The sequence below is a fragment of the Miniopterus schreibersii genome, assembly GCF_964146895.1.
Source record: "Miniopterus schreibersii genome assembly, chromosome: X".
Lineage (NCBI taxonomy): Eukaryota > Metazoa > Chordata > Mammalia > Chiroptera > Miniopteridae > Miniopterus > Miniopterus schreibersii.
The window spans coordinates 16,258,352-16,277,628 of NC_138104.1; the positions used below are offsets into that span (position 1 = coordinate 16,258,352).

Genomic DNA, 19,277 nt, shown 5'->3' on the forward strand with positions numbered 1-19,277 from the left:
GGGTAACTTGTTTAAATTTAATGGGTCCCCAGGTATAACTGTAATTTGAGCCCCAGTATTGATTAAGTCCATGAAGGTTTTCCAATTGGTACATTTCAGCAAATGTTGAAATTCATTCAGAACCTATGTTGTGGAGATGCAAAAGTGTGCCTTTTTGTCTTTTTGTTGTATAAATTATTTTAGTAAATTTTGTATTTCCAACTGTGTCCAGTTGTGGACGTTTGTTTCAACTTAATCTTTTTTTCTGCAATCATGAGGGCTGAACTTTTTATTGCCATGAAAGCAAAAGTAGCAGAGTGGCACTGCAGAGCACTGGGTCCACAATTCTGCTATGGCCCCACTCTTTCCCCCACAGGGGTTTCTCTTTTTCCCCCTCTTTTCTCTCTCTACAAATTGCCTCACAATAATTTAGATTTGTAGTCACAGAAAGCTGTTGCTTTCAGTTTCTGTCTCTGCCCAATTACTTATGATGTGGACATTCTGGAGGTTATTGGAAAAGGTTCAGTGGCTCGTAAGCAGCTACCTCTTCTTCCAGGAAATGCCAGTCAATCTTCCCAAGCTCAAGGTCCACATCTAGTAAGATCATTTTGTCTATGGCCTGGAGAGAGATCTATCAAGCCCCACGATCGCAAGATTAGCCTTTTGGTGTGCTGGTAAGCAGCAGCTCTAGGCAAAGCATAGACAAATTGGCTAGGGGTTATGCATTGAGAGAGTAAGTATGAAATACTCCTCATTTCTTTTAAATCATCAGTATCTGGGCTATTGGCCACCGTGGGTGTGCACATTAATATTTTGGGGGGTCAGGAGAGCATACATGACAGCAGCAAGGGAAGCCGCAGCACAGGAGAAAAGCAAAGATGCTACTATCCTTGCCTGAACGATGACTATTAGGCAACTTAGGTGCCATGCTTAATTCTCCCCAGGATGGTGGTCTCCTTCCTTTCCACAAAGCTCACAAAGAAGTGTCCCCAGAGCTGTCCTGGAAATGCACAATCATAAACAAGGTTTACATGGCTGCCTAAACTAGACACAGTGACCAGAGAGCTATAGCCCCACCCTTAGTAACTGAGACTCAAATGCCAACTGGTTAAGATGCTGTGTGTACTGCCTTCACAGGCCAGAGTCTCAGGGGTCACCAGCCGAAAGCAGGCAAAAAAACCCAATGGTATATCATGACATGATATAGTCAATTAGCAGCAATTCTTGGTTTGAGGATTAGAGCATTTAGACTGGAAAGAGATGACAATACAATGCCATGCAAGCCAAAGTGCAAGACCACCAGCAATTGGCAGTTCTGTCCCAGACAGCATTTGCCATATCATAGAACCAGTTAATTAGCTGTGAGCAATTAATTAATGCTTACCAGATGTCCTTGGTCATGGTTGGTTCATCCTGTTCATGATGCCAATTGTTTTTTATTACATCTCCTTCATTTCATTGGTGAAGGAGAGATCTTGCCCTAGGATTATGGGGATCACTAAACACCAAACACTGGACAGATGAGATTGACAGCACTTTTTTATTATTGGTTTAAGACAGAGAGAAACATCAATTTGTTGTTCTACTTACAATTTGTGCATTCATTGGTTGACTCTTATATGTTCCCTGACCGGGGATTGAACCTACAACCTTGGTTTATCGGGACAACACTCTAACCAACTGAGCTATTCAGCCAGGGCTGACAGCAGTTTATTAGTCACATGTACTCACAGCCCTGAAGGACAAGGTCACTGCATGAAAACAGAGTGAATAACCAGGGGCTGTGGAAGGCAGGCTTTATAGTATCAAGAGGATGGGGAGACCTCTGGTTCTCCTGAGAAGATGCAATTGGCTTATTTAAATAATTCTGTAGGTTGGCAGAGAACTGAAGCCCACTACTCAGAGATAAGCAGGCACTGTACCTGTTCTCCATGATAAGGAGGGTTGTTTGGCTAGAGAACCTTATATGTGGAAGCAGAGGGGGGAGGTGAATTGGGGGGAGGTGAATTTGCAGTTAGGCCGTTTGAGGCACTCTCAATTTTACCAGATGTCAAGGCAACATGAAATATTAATTTTAGGCTGTATATCTTTTTTTTTCCCCCTTTCTGATTTAAAAGACAACTGAATATAGCAATCATGACAAATCTGTGTTGATGGACATACAATGTATAAAGATGTGATTTGTTTGACAATAACAGCACAAAGGAGGGGGGAGAGAATGGAACTATGTTGGAGCAGAGTTCTTGAATAATACTGAAATTAATATGCTATTAATTTCAACTAGGTTTTTATAAATTAATACGTTAATTGCAATCCTCAGGGAAGCCACTAAAGAAAACAACTGAAAATACAGTAAAAAAAAAAAAAAGAAACAACAAGGCAATTAAAATGGTAAACTAGAAAATAATCAATTTAACACAAAAGAAGGCAGTAATGGAGGAATTGATGAACAAAAAAGGCATGAAATATAAAAAACAAAAGCAAAATAGCAGACATAAGTCCTATCTTTTTGGTAATTACATTAAATTCAAATAGCTTATAAAAGAGACAGGGCATAACTAATTGTTAGTACTAGTTTATAAATGAAGATCAAAGAATGGAAAGATATTGAGATATGAAAAAGATTAAATTCGAAAAGTTGAATTAAAAAAAAATTCAAATAGCTTAAACACTACAATCCAAAGGCATAGATTGGAAAAATGAATCAAAAGTCACGATCCAATTATATGCTCAGACAAGAGACATGCTTTGGATTCAAAGACAATTAAGTTGAAAGTAAAAGGATGTACAGTTGACCCTTGAATGATGTGGAGGTTAAGGGCGCAAAACCCTCTCTCGTGCAATTGAAAATTCATGTTTAACTTTTTACTCCCCAAAAACTTAACTACTAAGAGCCTACTGTTGACCAAAAGCCTTACCAATAACAAACAGTTGATTAACATATATTTTGTATGTTATATATATTATATACCATATTTTTACAATAAAATAAGCTAGAGAAAATAAAATGTTATTAAGAAAATCATAAGGAAAAGAAATTACATTTATAGTATTTATTGAAAAAAATCTACATATAAGTGGACTCATGCAGTTCAAACCCATGTTGTTCAAGGGTCAACTATATCATGAAAACAGTAACCAAAAGAGTTAGAGTGGATATACTAATATCAGACGAAATAAACTTTAAGACAAACATTGTGTCTGGCTGGGCATGGCTCAGCAGTTGAGCGTCGACCTAGGATCCAGGCGATAGGGGTTTGATTCCCGGTCAGGGCACATGCCCAGGTTGTGGGCTCGATCAATGACTCATCATTGATGTTTCTCTCTCTCTCCCTCTCCCTCTCCCTCTCTCTCTCTCTCTCTCTCTCTCTCTCCCTCTCTCTCCCTCTGAAATCAATAAAGATATATTTTTTAAAAATTATTACTAGAGATGAGGAAGGATATTTTATAATGATAATAGGGCCAATAATTCAGGAGAGGAGATATAACAATTATAAATATATACACAGTGGAAAACAGATACCCTTCCCTGGATACACAAAGCAAAATCTGACAGAATTGCAGATAGAAATAGACAATTCAACAATAATAGTTGGGGGTCATTACTAGCAATCTTACAAATGAAAACTTTTAAAAGAATACTATGAACAATTGTATGTCAATAAATTAGATAACCTAGATGAAATGGACAAATTTTTAGAAAGACACAGTTACCAAAACTGACTCAAGGAGATATAGAAAGTCTGAACAGAGTTATACAAGTAAAGTGATTGAGTCAGTAATCAAATATTCCCACCAACTCCCCCCCCCAAAAAAAAAGCAAAACAATGAAAAGTCCAGGACTAGAGCACTTAAAGAATTAGAATTAACACCAATCCTTGTATTCAAAGCCAGAAACCTAGAGAAATCTTTCTTGATTACATCACCCTTTCCCCATGTATCCCAAGTGTTTAGCACAGTGCTTGGTACATAGTGGGCATGTACTCATTTAGTCTATAAATATTGAGCTCTTACTATATTCCATGTGTTGTTCTAGACCTACAACAGTGAACAAAACAAGTCCCTGACCTCACAGAACTTTTATCCTAGACAATTAGTGAATGAATGAGTAAATATTTTAATACTTAAATCAGGCACCACTTCCCTCTTTTCCTTCTGCCTGGGTTGGTTTAGAACCCCTTCTTAGTCTTCTCTCAGTATTTCGTTTTCTGTGCTGAAATTATCTTTTTTTTATAAATCTCCCCCAATTAACTGTGAAATCCTTGAGAGCAGGATCTGAATCTTATTCATTTCTAGGGCCTGGCACAGAGCAAGTGTTCAATAGTAGTTTGTTTTATACTATTCAAGGTGTTTTTTAACTTTGAATACTATCTCTACCCTCTATGGTTCAATTCCACCTCTAGATCTTCCCACACACATACACAACTTAATGTTGTCAGGAACACTAGTCAGTTTTTTGTTCTTCCTGTATTCCAAATTTATTTCATACATAGGGCTGTGGGATGGTGCCTCAGGCAAAACCTAGGAGTCTTGAAGTGCTCTCAACTGCGCACAAAGAAGAAACTGCTAGGCTCTTTTTTTGAGTTTAGAGGGAGTTGTTTCAGCCCTATCCATTTTGATCCTTTTGGTCCTCCAAAGGCTACATTTTCCACTGTAAACTGGGGCCTTAATTCCAAGCACTGCCATCATCCTGGGTCAGATCCTTGTGGTGATTCTGGGGTACACTCTGGCAGGCTTAGGGAAACAAAAATCAGCAAGAAAGTGTGACTAACTCTTTTAACCTATCTCCACTACTGGGAAACATCTCAAATCACAGATCCTGGTGAGGAAGCCCAGTATAGTCAGCTCCAATATGAAGGACACCATGTCATTTGAGTGATGGGACATGGCAGTCACCTATGTCTGCCCTGTATGTTCTACCTGTTAGGAAGTATAATACCAACTACAGAATTTCTGCAAGTCGGTATAATAACCCCTGTGTTTCTGATGGAAAAATAGGCCAAGAAGGGTTAATTGGACCAGGGGACTTAAGTAATTTTGTGAGGAGAGGCCATTTTTCATTTCACTTAAGCCTTGAGAACACCTGTGGGGGGAGGGTAGATGTATGCTCGGATGTATGTATAAGTGTACTGGAGGAAGCTGTCAGTGAGGGCCTTGAAGCTGGGGATGGGGCACTAAGAGTGATGGATCTGAGGGGACTCAGGGAATAGATAATAATGATAAGATTAGGTCAAAGAAGCTGACAGGGAACACCCTGAGGGCGAGAGGGAGGCTGACAGTTAAGGTCCTTGGAGTAGGAGGAGCTGACAACCTGACAGTGAAACCCTACACAGAGCCATAGAGGGCTGCTGGTATTTGCTGCATCTCCTTACTAGTTGATCCAGTGTCCTAGTTGGGGCCCCTTGGGCTGGACTAATAATGTACGTGCTCTACTACAATGCCAACACTTCAAACAAGCCACCATTAGAACAGGATCGTTTTCCTCCAGGCAGCTGCTTGCTGCAATCATTCTGCTGATTAAATTACATTCTGGAAAGTTCGGCACAGACATTAATCAGGTGTCACAGCCACTCCATCCTATAGAGCCAAAGCCTCTCTGACCTTTAAAAATACACCAAACAGTTGCTAGAACACATCTCCTTAGGGAGGACAGGTCGTCAAGCCAGCCCACAGAAATCTATACTGTCCTCGACCCTTCCATCCCATCTTCCTCTTCCCTAGAGATAGAAAGGGTAACAGAGACCTTGCTGAAATTTTTGCCTGGGGACTCTGGCCAGCCTTCTGTCTTGGTGGTGCCAATAACCTCCTACATCTATGGGTCTGAAGGTCTAGAAGGGTTTCCCTATCTCAGAATATCTTCCCTACTGGCCTGCTCCACTGCCTGATATTTTCATTGTAATAAGCACTCCTCCCAGTTAAAATATTGTAGTCTCCAGAAATCTCATTTAAACAAATAAAATGAAACGAGTTTATCTAGAAGAGACAATCCATAAATAATAATGGAACTTTACAATCACAGAGCACTTTTTCTTGCTTTCAATGTAGTTTTCCACATGCTATCTCATTTCATTTTACATCAATCCTGTGAAGAAGGTATTATTATTGTTCCCATTTTGCGGATGTCAAAATTGAGGCTCAGAGAGATTCATTGATTTGGTCAAAGGCCTAGGGCTAGAAATTGGTCTCCTGATGCCAAGCCTTAAGCGCTCTCTGTCACACACAAATGAATACCAGCAACTGAGAATTCTAAAAAGAGATGTATTTTGGTGGGGGTGCAGGCAATGGCTGAGGCCACCTCCATGTGGGGTGTCAGAGAAAAGGCCTGCAAACAGCCAGGAGGCTTGGTGGGAGACAATGAACACCTGGATAAAGGTGGGAACTTGAGGAGGTGAGAGGGGCAGAAAGCAGCTTAGTCTCCTTTAATTCAGATGTTATTCTTAGTGCTCTCCTATTTCTTTCCCCCAAGCCGGTAGGTAGCAAATAAAGTGCCTAATCTTTAGTTGAGTTTTCTTTCCAGAAGTGGTAGAGAAATGCTGGATTTAAGTGGAGGCATGAAGATCACATAATTGTGTTCCCCTGGGTTGGGCTGCTGTTGATGCTTACCAAAAGCCTCTAGCCGCCCACTCTCTTCAGGCAGCACCCATTCAAGTCCAGCTTATTAGAATAAAGATAAGAGTGTTATAACACTGAATCAGTACTGTAAGAGTGACCTGTCCTTAAAGCATAATGTCATTGAAAATGCAGTGTGTAGTAGACTGAAATTTAATTGGAAAAGATGCCTTGGACCATTTGGGACGTTACAGAACATTTGGCATAGCCATTAAGAACTGTTCTCGGGAGCCCAGGAAACTAATTGCAAATGGCTAGGTAATGCACAACTGATGGAAAGATTTCCCCTTACATTGATTCCATGGTATAAGTACAGGGATGTTTATTGCAGTATTGCTTGTAACTATGAAAAACGAACTAAATTAGATGTCCAACCATGGGGGCATGGTTAAATAAGTTTGAAACATTTACACTATGAAAGGTTATGCAGCTGCTAAAAAAATTAGGTAAATCTATACATATCAACATGGAAATATGCCCAGTAAATAGTATTGGGTTTTTAAAAAGGTAAGTTACAGGATAATATTTGTAGTTTGGTTCCATTTTTCTTCAGTCTCTACGTGTGTAACTCTGTGTGTGCACATATTTGCTGTATGTGCATAAGAAAAGAGGGAAAGTCTGGGGAAATATACACCAGACTTTTAACAGAACTGTGAGATTGAGGAGGGAAAGACTTTCACTTTTTAATTTATATACTTCTGTATTGTTTGAAATTTAGGTGCATGTTTTACTTTTGTAATTGTTGGCTGTTTGTTAAAGGATGGTTGCCTATATTGAACTGCCCTCTCTTCATTATAGTGGGACTCTGGATTCCTGGGCAGAGCTGAGTGGCAGGCATGGAGTTAGATGCCTGTCATCTTCCATAGAACTTACAGTCCAGTTGAACTGCAATGCAGGCATTTCTTTTAAACAGCAAGACACTAAAATACAACCTTACCAAAGGAATCCTCTCTAATAAACAAAGTCGCTCATTTTATCCCTTTCTCTATTGTCTTTCCCTCGAATTCCCACCATCCCATCCCAGGCAGGGTTCCTTTATCTTCCCAGGCAGGTCAGTTTTCCAGAAAGCTGTTCCCTTCAGGCAATCCGCAGAGTAGACAGCCCCCTGCCGGTGTAATTCCAGGGGCATAGAAAGAACTGAACCAGAAAAAGGACTTGCCCACCTGCCATTGTTAACAAGCTTTAATCACACAATGAAAGAGCAATACAAACTCCCTTGAGAGAGGTGACATATTGCCCTAAACTTGCACTTAGGCAAGGAAGACTGAAAGCAGAACAGTGTGTGTGTGTGTGTGGTGTGTGTGTGTGTGTGTGTGTGTGTGTGTGTGTGTGTGATGGGGGGGAGAGAGGGAGAGAGAGAGAGAGGGAGAGGGAGAGAGGTGGGTCCTGAGCAGCCCTCAGGGAGAAGAGAGTGCAATTAATGAAACATTCACTTGCTTATTTATAAAACGGAATTTGGAGGGGTTTTTTGCTGATTTTAATAATAATACATGCTCACTGAATATATTTGAAAGATACAGAAAAGTATAAAGAAGAATGTAGTCACCTGTAAATCCACCTCCCATAAATAACTACAGTGAATATTTTCATGGCTTCCCTTCTAGTCATTTTTCTCTGCATATATATGCAATTTTAAATAAAATTGGGATCAAACTATTACATGCAGTATTTAGGCTGCTTTTCCTCCTATTACTGATATTTCTATGTCTCTACCACTTGAAAACACAATTGTAATAGCTATATATAATATATGCATCTTATGACTGTGGTGTCATCTAATTAATCATTCCCCTAATTTGGGGCATTTCAGGGGTTTTCCCCAATTTTTACCCTTATTATAAATAATATTGCCATGGACATCCTTGCACATAAATTTCAGTCCAGATTTCTCTTTCTTTAGTACAGATTCCCAGAAGTGGAATTACTGGGTCACAGAGTGTAAACATTTGTACAGGCTCTGTAGAGCAGTGTGAACTGGGAGCAAATCTACTGATTCCCAGAAACTACTGAATACACAAATCCTCTCTAGTCCAAACCTGAACCAAGCAGTTGGACATCCACACACCCCCTGCCTGCAACAATGCCACATCTAATTAGGTGTTTAATGAATGTTTTTTGACGGGGATAAAGGAAAAGGATGTACTGAGCTCTGTAATTAATTAGAGGGGAAAAACAGGGCAGTTACAGCTTAACTGAATCCTATCAGCAGCCACCATCTCTGGCAGGTAAACCAGGCCATCCCAACTGTGAGACCCCCTTAGTGATCTTCCAATCCATTCCTATGGGCTTAAGGTTGCTCATCTTCATCTCCTGCCCTTTTATCCTGATTGAAAAGTAATATATAGGGTGAATTTTTCTATATAGATTTTTGCCTCAATGCATAGTTTACTGTATAAAATACGTTAATTATGTTCATGCATTGACTGACCTCGCTCTAACCTTAACATTTGTGATTATTAACTTCTGTTGTATTTATTCTAAAATTCCAAAAAGCATTATCTAGCTTTTTTGAATATCAAGATTTCTCTAGTATATTCATTGCTGCATACATTATTATCCTCTCTTGCTCTTTTATGCCTTCAAATTAGGAAAATGTGAGATTCTGCGAAAAAAATAAATAAAAAGGCTTTGATCTTAAAAAGAAATGACCTCCTCTGTGTAGTAAGAAACAGATTGTTCTTCTGAACTTGCCTATCAAAAATCTACTAGAAGTCTGTATACCTGTATCATTTTGATGTTTTTGTCAATGTTTCTAAACAATGCACTTTCAAATCAGAATAACTTCTTTATGTTCATTTTCATATAGTTCTCCTGATGCTCTTCACCACACATTAGTGATCAGAAATGAAACGCAGTTTTCATCCCCTGACCATAAGAACTAGGTAGGTATTGTAATATAAGTTGAAGGGAGTTTTATTGTACAAGAATGAACTGCTGTTGAGTTTGATTGATTCAAGGTAGACTTGGATATGGTGTATTTGTGAGCTTTTAAATGCAACTTACAATGCTTGACAAAAATATATTTTATTATTTTAAAAAGTTTGCTTTTTAAAAGGAATATTTAACTCTCAAAACAAATAAACAAAAGTAAAATTATGTATGGAGAAAAAAATCAGGAAAAATGCAGTTCACACTGGAAAATTGTTATCTCTGGAGAGGAAGATTGTGGGGGAGAGACTAGCTTGCTGCACTGTGTACCTCTGCAACCTGGGGAATTTTTATAGTGTCATGTTTTGTTCTAGTAAGCAGAAAAAAGCAATAGATTACAAGTGCCATGTATTCACCAAGTATTTTAAGTGCCTACCATGTACCAGGCATAACTAAGTGATCATTAGAGATATTTTGATAACTACATAAAAAGGAGACTTTGGGTATGTGCAACAGAGAACAATAATAAATAGGACAATGAAAACAGCTGAGAAGTTGCAGGTCTCTAAGGTACTTATGGACTATGACACAGTGTTGCCTTCCTACTGGGACTGCACTCAGCCTCCGGCTCCTAGATGTGCTTCCCACTGGCTGCCTAGTGCCCAGCTAAACTCCAGTGCAGCTTCTTGACTGGCCCTGCCTGTTGCTAACTGTAACTGGGTGTGTCTTAAGTGCTAACACATCTCCTTTGCCAGGTAAAGCCAAGAAGGAGTAAGGACCCAGACACTTTTACTTGCTGTTGGTGGGAATGTACTTTGCTACAAACATTTTGGAAGACAGTTTGGCAATATGTATTAAAAGCATTAAAAATATTTCAACTTGATGATAAAAATCGGAATAGTGGTTATCTCTAAGAGGATTATTGCCTGGGAACGGTTCAAAGGAGCCATTTGGTACGTTGGAAAGGTTCAGCATCTTGATCTGGATGGTTAAACGGGTGTGTATATATTTTTTAAAAATCATTGATATGTACACTTAAGACACTTCACTATATGCATGTTGAAAAAATGTTTTAATTAGAAAAATATATTTGGAATTTTTGAAACAATAATTCCACCACAATATTGTATCCCATGGTAACAAAGATGCAAAGATGTAGCTCATCATGTTATTTATAATGCTGAAAAATTAAAAACCTTTAAAATATTCAATAATAGGGAATGGTAAATAAATGATGCTCCATCCATTGAAAATCATGTCATCAAACACTTTTTATTGGTTTTGGAAAACACTCATGATACGGTGTTTGGTAACTGAAGCAGGTCTCAGAATAGGAAGAAAACAATAACAAAGTAAAGACAAGTACCAGTTTTTTCCCCTGATGCTGTGCTGATTTTCCTAGTACCCAAAGAAAATGACCAGCTGACAATGGGAACCAGTTAGGCTTCATGGCTGAAATCACATCATCAATCATGGTTCTCCTCAGTTAAGATTCAGCTGCTTGTGGCATGGGCACTGGGTATCAGGCATTAACCTAAGGTAGTCCAGTGGGCACAACTACAACTTCAATTGGGTATTTAGACTCTTTGAGGTTCTCCATTATTCTGAAGCTTCCTTTATATCCTTGGTCAACTCAAATCTGGGAGCTGAGAGGTGGGTGGTAATCAGATCAAGAGAGAATGGCTGGTGTGTGTGTGTGTGTGTGTGTGTGTGTTATAGTAGCCTTCACTGTCAAGAAAGACCTGTTCTTTCATCTAGGTGGATTGATTGCCTATTGGTTAGTTTTGCTATTAGTCTATTTTTTAAAAATATGTTTTTATTGATTTCAGAGAGGGAGGGGAGAGAGAGAGAGAAAGAGAGAGAGAGAGAGAGAGAGAAACATCAATGATGAGAGAATTATTGACTGGCTGCCTTCTGCATGTCCCCCACTGGGGACTGAGCCCACAACTCAGGCATGTGCCCTGACCAGGAATTGAACCATAACCTCCAGGTTCCTAAGTCAATGCCAGTCAGGTGTTATTAGTCTATTAATGTATCGAATCCACATGTGTTTTGAATAAAATCAGAATGGAGCTCATGAAAAATTGCCTCTGCTTTTTAATTGTCCAGCTCATTTTGAGTTAAACTTTCTTTTGGGGGTCTTTGTGCCAGGCTTGGTTGAAATGTGAGATTTTCCTTCCTGAGTTCCCATTCTAGTCCTTCACTTATCAGCTCTTCCTTTGTCCAAACAAGCATACTATCCTCGGGGAGAAGACTGCTACTACTCTCTGAGCTGCCACAGCAGGTGCTATTGTCACTGCTACTGGTCTCAAAGTCATTGTTAACTTGATTGAGAGCCTGCTGTGTTCCAAGTCCCATAAGGTACCTCAAGAGACAGTCCAAGGGAAATATACATTGTGCAAGTCTTTTAAATAGCCAGCTCTATAGCAATTTTGAAAATAGTGTTTAATCTTCACGTAGGACTCAGAAATACAGATGTTGCATAAAGCAAGGCTCGCTTCCATTAAGGGCACCTTAATAGAATATGGCTTTGATTATAAAGGTCACATTATGTAGGCCCTCTGTGTCAGTTGATGAGTAATAGAGATCTCTAGCTATATGATTGCTATAGGGAAGCCAAAAATTTCTAAAGAAGGTGTAAAACAGTCTTTTCCAGCCTGTACAAAACCTCCTTTTCTTCCAGGCTACTTTCACTGGAACAAAATCAGTTAATTATGAAGTACTCCTGAGAATTCTGTGCTGATTGTCAGAGTGTTTTTAGAGTGGAGGGAAGAAGAGGTAAGTAAACAGACCTGAAGACAAACATGGCAAGAGTGTACATATGGGATTTCTCTCTGCCCCTGTGGAGCTCATGGAGACTGACACGTAAGCCACGCATGCTTAAGACACACCCTTCTACAACACTGGGCATCTTGTCTCTATCTAGGACATATATCACAGATTTCTAAGACACATCTATAGTGTAGGGCTGCTAATAATACCTGACACAGCATTCAGCCTGGCCCCTGGGGTGTGCCCAAGTTCTTACAAAGGGCTTCCTTTTTAACCTTCAGGAAGTATCTTTTCTTCCTTTGGAAGATGGGAAAGGGCAAGGGCCCTTGATTCCATTTCCTGCAAAAGGAAACAAAACCTCAGAGTAGATTAGCAAGCCATAGCTGGGGAAAACCAAGTACACTTCATCAAATCTCAGAAAAGTTTTATACTTGGTTCTGAGGTGGATTTTTTTTTTTTTTTTGCACGTTTCGGGGCCGGGGGGGGGGGGGAGGGTGTCATGGAGACAGGACTGCAGCAATCATCAGGGGCAGGTGGTTGGAAGGAGGCCTGGCAAGTGGAACCTGGCAGCTCTCACTGTGATGGAATGGGTGCCTTCAAACAGGTCAGTTCCCTGGGATGCACGAGGCTGAGTTTCCAGAAGGAGCTGGCATCCATTGTTACCCCTTCTTCACCTTCTTCTTCCCTCGGCCACCAGGCAGATGTCTTGGGGCACTCCTAAGAAGACTCATCGTGTTCTGCAGCTGTTTTAGAGGACACCAGCACCACCCTTCTGGGCTAAAAACATAGTGCTTCCAGCCCAATATCCTAATGGGGTTTGGAAAGACAGGTTGGGAGGGACTTGGCTGTCCTCCAAGATCAAAGATATTCCCACATCACCCCCAGTTTCCCTTAGCAATCCCCAGTGGATCTCTCAGCCATGACTTTTTCACTCTTTCCAAAGCTACTTGTGTTTTCATCCTGTTGCACCTCTTGGGGCTTATGAATTCCTTAGGTTTTCAATATGGCATCTACAGTGATATTACTTTTCAGCTGCCATAGTGGGAGGAGCACTGACCTGGGAGTCTAACACATCTGGGTTCAAATCCCACCTCTGCCACTTACTAGCTGAGTGACTACAGGAAATTTTCATCCCTTCTCTGAGACTCAGGTTCTTCATCTGTAAAATGAGGTTCTTGATACCTCTTCTTTCTGCCTTGCATGGCTGCTAATATGAGAAAATGAGATATTTGACATAAAAACTCCTTCAACAAAAGCACAACTGGGGAGTTGATACAGAGCCAGATTTGTTTTAGCTGAATCTCCTTCTAGGTCTTGGGTGCTGTTGGTTCTAGAATTCTCAGATGTGGTGAATAAGGCTGTGTTCCCTCTCTCCATCTCTGCATAATTTTATACATTCTGGTCACATCCCTTCCTAGCCTTCATCTTTCTAGACTAAAGAGTCAGGGTTTGTTTAATCTATCTTCATATGGCAGTCCCCTCCACCCTCCTCCATCCCCTTGATTATAGAGTGGCCCTTCTCTGGATCATCTCCAGGTCCATTATGTCATTCTGGAAGCACTAAGACCAAACCTGCACAAATATGTGTGTGTGTGTGTGTGTGTGTGTGTGTGTGTGTGTGTGTGTGTGTGTGTTCCTCAGCTCTGAACCTCTGACTCTGCCCACTCCCCAATTACAAATCCTAGAACAGGATGCTTGCCCAAGACCCTCTCTCCAAACTACAGAGAAGGCCAGTTGGCCCCAGGCTGTAGCGTCCCCCTCTTTCTCTGCGAAGCCCTGGCCCCAAGGGGCTAAAACGGCTCCCTGTCTGGCTTGGGAGGCTGGGAGGTGGATAACTAGGATGGGGGGGTCGAGGGGGGAGGGAGGGGGGGTCTTGCGCAAGCGCACACCGCTGCTTGGGCCGCCAATGCTGCTGCCTCCCGAGCCAGAGGGAGGCAGAAAAGGAGGGAGGGAGAAGAGGGGAAGGGAGGAGGCGGCACTTGGGCTGCAGCTCGAAAACCCAGGCAGTCTCTCTCAGCTCTGGGAGGGACCAGGAGCAGCCGCCTCGGAGTAAGATGCTCTGCGGGGCGCCCTGAGCCAGGGGTGCCTGAAGCAGCATCGTTGGCCAGGGCAGCTGGGCAGCTTTCACCATGCATCAGTCCCTGACTCAGCAGCGGTCCAGCGACATGTCCCTGCCCGACTCTATGGGTAAGTCTAGCCGCCCTTCCTAGGGGCCACGGTAGCGAGGGGCAAGTGCGCTGCCTTCTGTACTGCTAGTGTCTTGACCACCGGGAGAGCGGGGAAGCGGGGCTGAGGAGGGGGTCAGCATGCTCCAGCCTCTGGGACTTGGACCAGAGCCCCAGGGGAGCGGCCCAGCGGGGGAGGGGGCGACACGCTGAGGTTGGAGAGCCCAGCAGGCGTTGGAATCTCCCTGCCCAGAGTGTGAGCGTGTTTGTGTGAGTGTGTCGACAGACTTGCAGCCGGTGGTAAATCCCAGCTGTCTGGGATCAAAACACTTCCCTGCAACCTGCGCCTTCGCTTTCCATTCGACGCTCCCTCTTTGCAAAGTGCGCGTCACTTCTAAGAGCTCTAGACTAAGGATAATTAGAATGTGTGGGGTCCTCGCCCCCTCCCAACTCTGTCGGAGCGGCTCTGAAATTCTGAGCTGCAGTGGGAGGGGAGCTGACTTGCACCTCACAGATGGGGAGGTTTGCGCAACCCTGGGGGATGGGCGGGTGGGAGAGGAACAGAGGGGGGCTGGCGGGAGGGGAATTCCTGAAGAATCACTCAAGACAGCCCAGCCTTGCAGTCTGCAGTGGCAGGACCAACATTCCTTGAATTTGATTCCTATTCTGCTCCAAATAACAAAAAGCAATGTGCGTGATTGTGATGGGGAGGGGGGGGCGGGGACGAGAGCGCGAGAAAGAAAGAGCGAGCGCGAGCCCGCGTCTCTTCTGAAGTCGCGCTTTCCCTCTCTGGGTAGAATAGAGGGGGAGGGGGGACCCACTAGCCTGATTTGGTTCAACACTTTTCCTCAACAAAACTGGGGGACAGCTACCTCCAGGCACCAATTTGGCCGCCCCTCAAAGCTGCTTTCTGATAGTTACAAACAAAACAGAAACCCAGTCCTCTCAGCTATGAGGCACCTTCCCAAGCCCTATGATTTCACTGGGCGGAGAAATTAATTTGGAGCCCAGGAGAGCAGGAGGAGATTGTTAAACCCTGATCCCTCCTCATCTTAAAATTCGCCTCGGATACAATTTAACCAAATCGAATTCTCTCTTTCCAACATACTTTGCATTCTGCAAAATCCCTCCATCCTGAATTTCTGCCATCCAGTCTGCTCAGGTCTTCTCCGAAGAATTTGCAGGAACATCTCGAGGGGAGGGGCGGAGAGAGGATTGCACCCCCTCTGTGAGCTCCCCATTGCTGGCAAGAGACTCGGTCTCAACAGAATTTGTTCATGGAGGGGCGTCAGAAAAGATGGTCTCCTAGATGGTGGAAAGATCCGTATTTTTATTGGTTTTGCATATTCAGTATAAGAATTTGCTCTTCTTTTAAAGGTCATAGTTATTTGCAAAGTGGTACAAATTAGGCCAAGGACTCGGGTCCGAATCGGAACCCAGCAGTACCAGACTCCCGCGAGCTCTCTTTCCCCCAACACACGCGCACACACAATGCACTCCTCGCCTTGGCCAGCTGTGGCGCCAAAACTGCCCTGGCTCGACTGACGCCAGGCAGCTGCGCGAGAGGTTTGGCGGGGTGGGGGGTGGTGGTGCTAGGGTTCTGCAGCACCTCGTTCGCAGCCACCACAGCCACCTGCAAAGCAGGCCCCCAGCGCGGTCCGTCCGCCTGCGGAGGAGTAGGCAGGTTAGTAGCCAAGGGCTTAAAACGTTGCTACTTGGCACACTGCTCTGTGGGTTTGGGGAACAAGATGAAGAGATTCTTTCTTGGGTTCCCAGGGGCCCTCAGCCAATCTTGCGTTTCCTGAAAGGTCTGCGCAGCTTCGTCCAGACACTGCGGGAAAAGAATCATGGATCCCTTATGGACGTGGAAGTCCACTCTGTGCATCCCTCTTTGGAGAGTCGGCAGACCCAGGGCTCGAGCAAATTCCTGAGTGGAGTGGTAACCCTGGGTTTTCGCACTGGATAGGGGAATCTCTCCGGAGTTCCCTGGCGCTGGTCCCGTGCAGCCCAGGCCTGAATCAGCGTCTAGGCTACTTAGGAGCTACTCCCACTTAACTCAGCCCTGGCAAAGCCACCTTCCTTTGCTTGGGGGAGTGGAAGGGGGGTGGGGAGGTTAATGCTGCAGCCTCCAAGGGCAGCATTTCTGAGGGGATTCTCCCTACAGGAAAGACACAACCGCAGCCAAAACAATAAAATTTTAAACACACAGATACACTGAACCAAGGTGTCTGTGCTATAGGCTTACTGGCTGCCTGCGGATGAGCGGTTAGTCCGAAGCTTGGAGCGGAGCAGGTTCTTGACAATAGAAAGATGGTAACTTGACTCCAGCGCCCCTTCATCCGATTCCAGCACCCCCTTCTCCCTTTTAACAACACCGCCCCCAGGCGCTAAGGCACCTCTACTACAGCAGGGCACACTCCTTCCCTCCCAAATGACACATTTGTAATTCACCTGTGGGTGTCTCTGGTCGAGGATTTACGAAAGAGGGTGGGGGAATTTCAGTGCTTTTAAGGAAATGTTTGGGAGATTGACAGAGCCTTAAGGTTCTTCTGTGGGCAGCCACCTGTTTCCAGGATGCTCAAGGCTGGGATTTCCTGGGACCCTCCCTGTGTGGCAAAGCTGATTAAGGTAAGAAAATCCTAATCAGTTCAAAAGCTCAGCCTCGAGAATTAGTCATCAACAACACGGTACACAAGACAGGATGCTGAGTCCGCATCCTCGCTGCACTCGGATTACACACCTTGTCATCAAGAGGGTAATCAATAAGGAGTACAAGGTAAAACACAAGTGAGCAGACAATCATCCTACCTGCTGGCAACCCACACCTTGGTTCCTGTCAGATACTTGATCCTGAAGCTGGTGGACATCAGATGGATTGTGGACCAGAACCACAATTACAATGATAATTGTAACAGTTATAATTAATATACTTATTGAGTAAGGTACCTAGGAACAAAGGGACATAAAATAATGAGTGATTCCAGTAGCGTGGGCTAGGTCATGAAAAACTTGGAAGAGGAGGTGAGTTTTGAACAGGTTTCAGAGGAAGGGAAAGACCAAGATTCAGAAACTGCTGTGTGGAGGTGGGGGGACTCTGACCAGGGGGCAAACCCAGAGGATGGAGAAGCTGGCTGTATTTGGAAGGGTGGAGACAACAAATAATTGGGCACTTATAGAGCTGAACACCCTGGTCCTCAAGAATCTGGGGTGGAGGTGGGACACTGCGGAGAGGGAGGTCTGCAGTAGTTCTGCAGGGAGGCTGCCAGGGAGTGGGGAGGCAGGCAACGCCAATGACAGGATTTCAGACTCTCCCATTGCTGTTGGTTACAGGGGTGGCTGTTGTTATTGGAACGGAAATATGCTGGATACCAAGTAGAAAGGCTAGTGAGAGACACTGGGGTTGTGACAGTAGTTGGAGAGAAGGCTTTTAGTTCTGGGGAGCCATCGGGTGTACCCTATTTTAAAAAATCAATTCTATGAACGTAACCCATATTTATTCACACAATTCCACCCCCACCCTCCGTGGCCTTTTTTATTAAAAGGAAGCAATCATGAGACGTTGCCTCTTGTTTATTCAACAAGTATTGACTGCTCGCTAGGTATCAAACATTGGGGTAGGCACTGTGTTTCAAGTACCTGCTGCTTTACTTAAGAACCTCATGGTTTCCAAGGTTTTTTGACATGTTCATTTAACTAAAGAAAATTGGAATCAGATGATCCTGTGTTTACAGGAGCATCCAAGGCAGGTCCCAAATTGTACCCAAATAAGAACAGGGCTCTACTTCTTTCCAAAATCAAACAACTACCAGGAAAATGTGCTAAGCAGGCTCAAGGAGTTGCCTTTTAGGAGCCCGGGCCACACCTTCAGAGAACAGGTGTGTCTTGCTCTAAGTAGCTGTGACTTTTAAGTCAAATTGACACTAAAGATAAATGGTGGGATAATGCTTCACTTTCCAGAAGGATTCACCCCCAGCATTCCTTAAAATGGTCCACTTCCCAAGTGCAACTGGAAATAATTTTGTTTTACACAAGTATGCTCCTTATAGTGTAAAATAAGGGGTGACACAAGGGAAGAGGAGGAGACAGAGAATAGATATTCAACCTAGTGAAGGAAGAGTTTTCTTAGGAATTTTACCCAAAGCAAATCCTACCTAGAGGCAAGGCCCCAGTGGAGCACTAGGATCTTTGCCTGGGTTTCTCAGCTGACTGGGTTTTCAATTCAGGTTCTAAAGCAGGAAAAACAATAGATTTTCAAATGACACCATGTGGTTTGCTGAGTCACTTTCCCGACCTGGCTCCTGTGCTTTTAAGAGTTAGAGTGATATTTGCAAAGGAGACCCAAGAGTTGTGAATAGGATCAAAAGCCAGTTAGTGGGGAAGGAGTAGGTGAGTGATAGAAAAAAATCAGAAAGACCGTGCACACATACACTCCCCCAATTAAGTCTCTAAGATAACCTGTGAGGTGTTGAGACACTTGGCTGTGTCACAAAAATACCCTTGGTATATCCAGATGTTCCCTCGCTCTCTTTTGCCAATTTGGGGCAGAGATGATATGAGTGACAAAGCAGAAAGGCAGACAGGAATGGGAGGGGATGTTGGTAAGTTCAGCCTCTCTGTGGAACTAACTAGAAGATTCACGGAGAAGTATCTATCATCAAATAGACTTATGGACCCTGCTTTAGAGAATCATTTAGGTTCCCTCGAAATCCAGAGGAAGAATAACCAACCTTCAAGGTAAACAGATGAAACATGCCCTGCTTCCCCATCCTCACCACTTGTAGTCCGGCTTCTTCCAGGCTCGCTCACCCTGTTTACCACCCTTCAGTTTGCCATTTGCATCCCAAATGGCCCTCTCACACAAAGGGCCCTGGTGTCACAGGTGTC

General features: G+C 43.3%; 1 protein-coding gene across 4 annotated transcripts in view; it reads left to right on the forward strand.

Annotated features, from left to right (window-relative positions):
• The first annotated feature begins 14,149 nt into the window (after positions 1 to 14,149).
• The window catches only part of TMEM255A (transmembrane protein 255A), a 53,968-nt gene continuing 48,840 nt past the window's right edge, over positions 14,150 to 19,277 (forward strand). For all 4 annotated transcript variants that reach the window (XM_081126411.1, XM_081126412.1, XM_081126414.1 and 1 more), the window contains exon 1: positions 14,150 to 14,415. In XM_081126411.1, the coding sequence (XP_080982537.1) occupies positions 14,358 to 14,415 (58 nt within the window). In that variant the 5' untranslated portion in view covers positions 14,150 to 14,357. The remainder of the gene's footprint in view (positions 14,416 to 19,277) is intronic.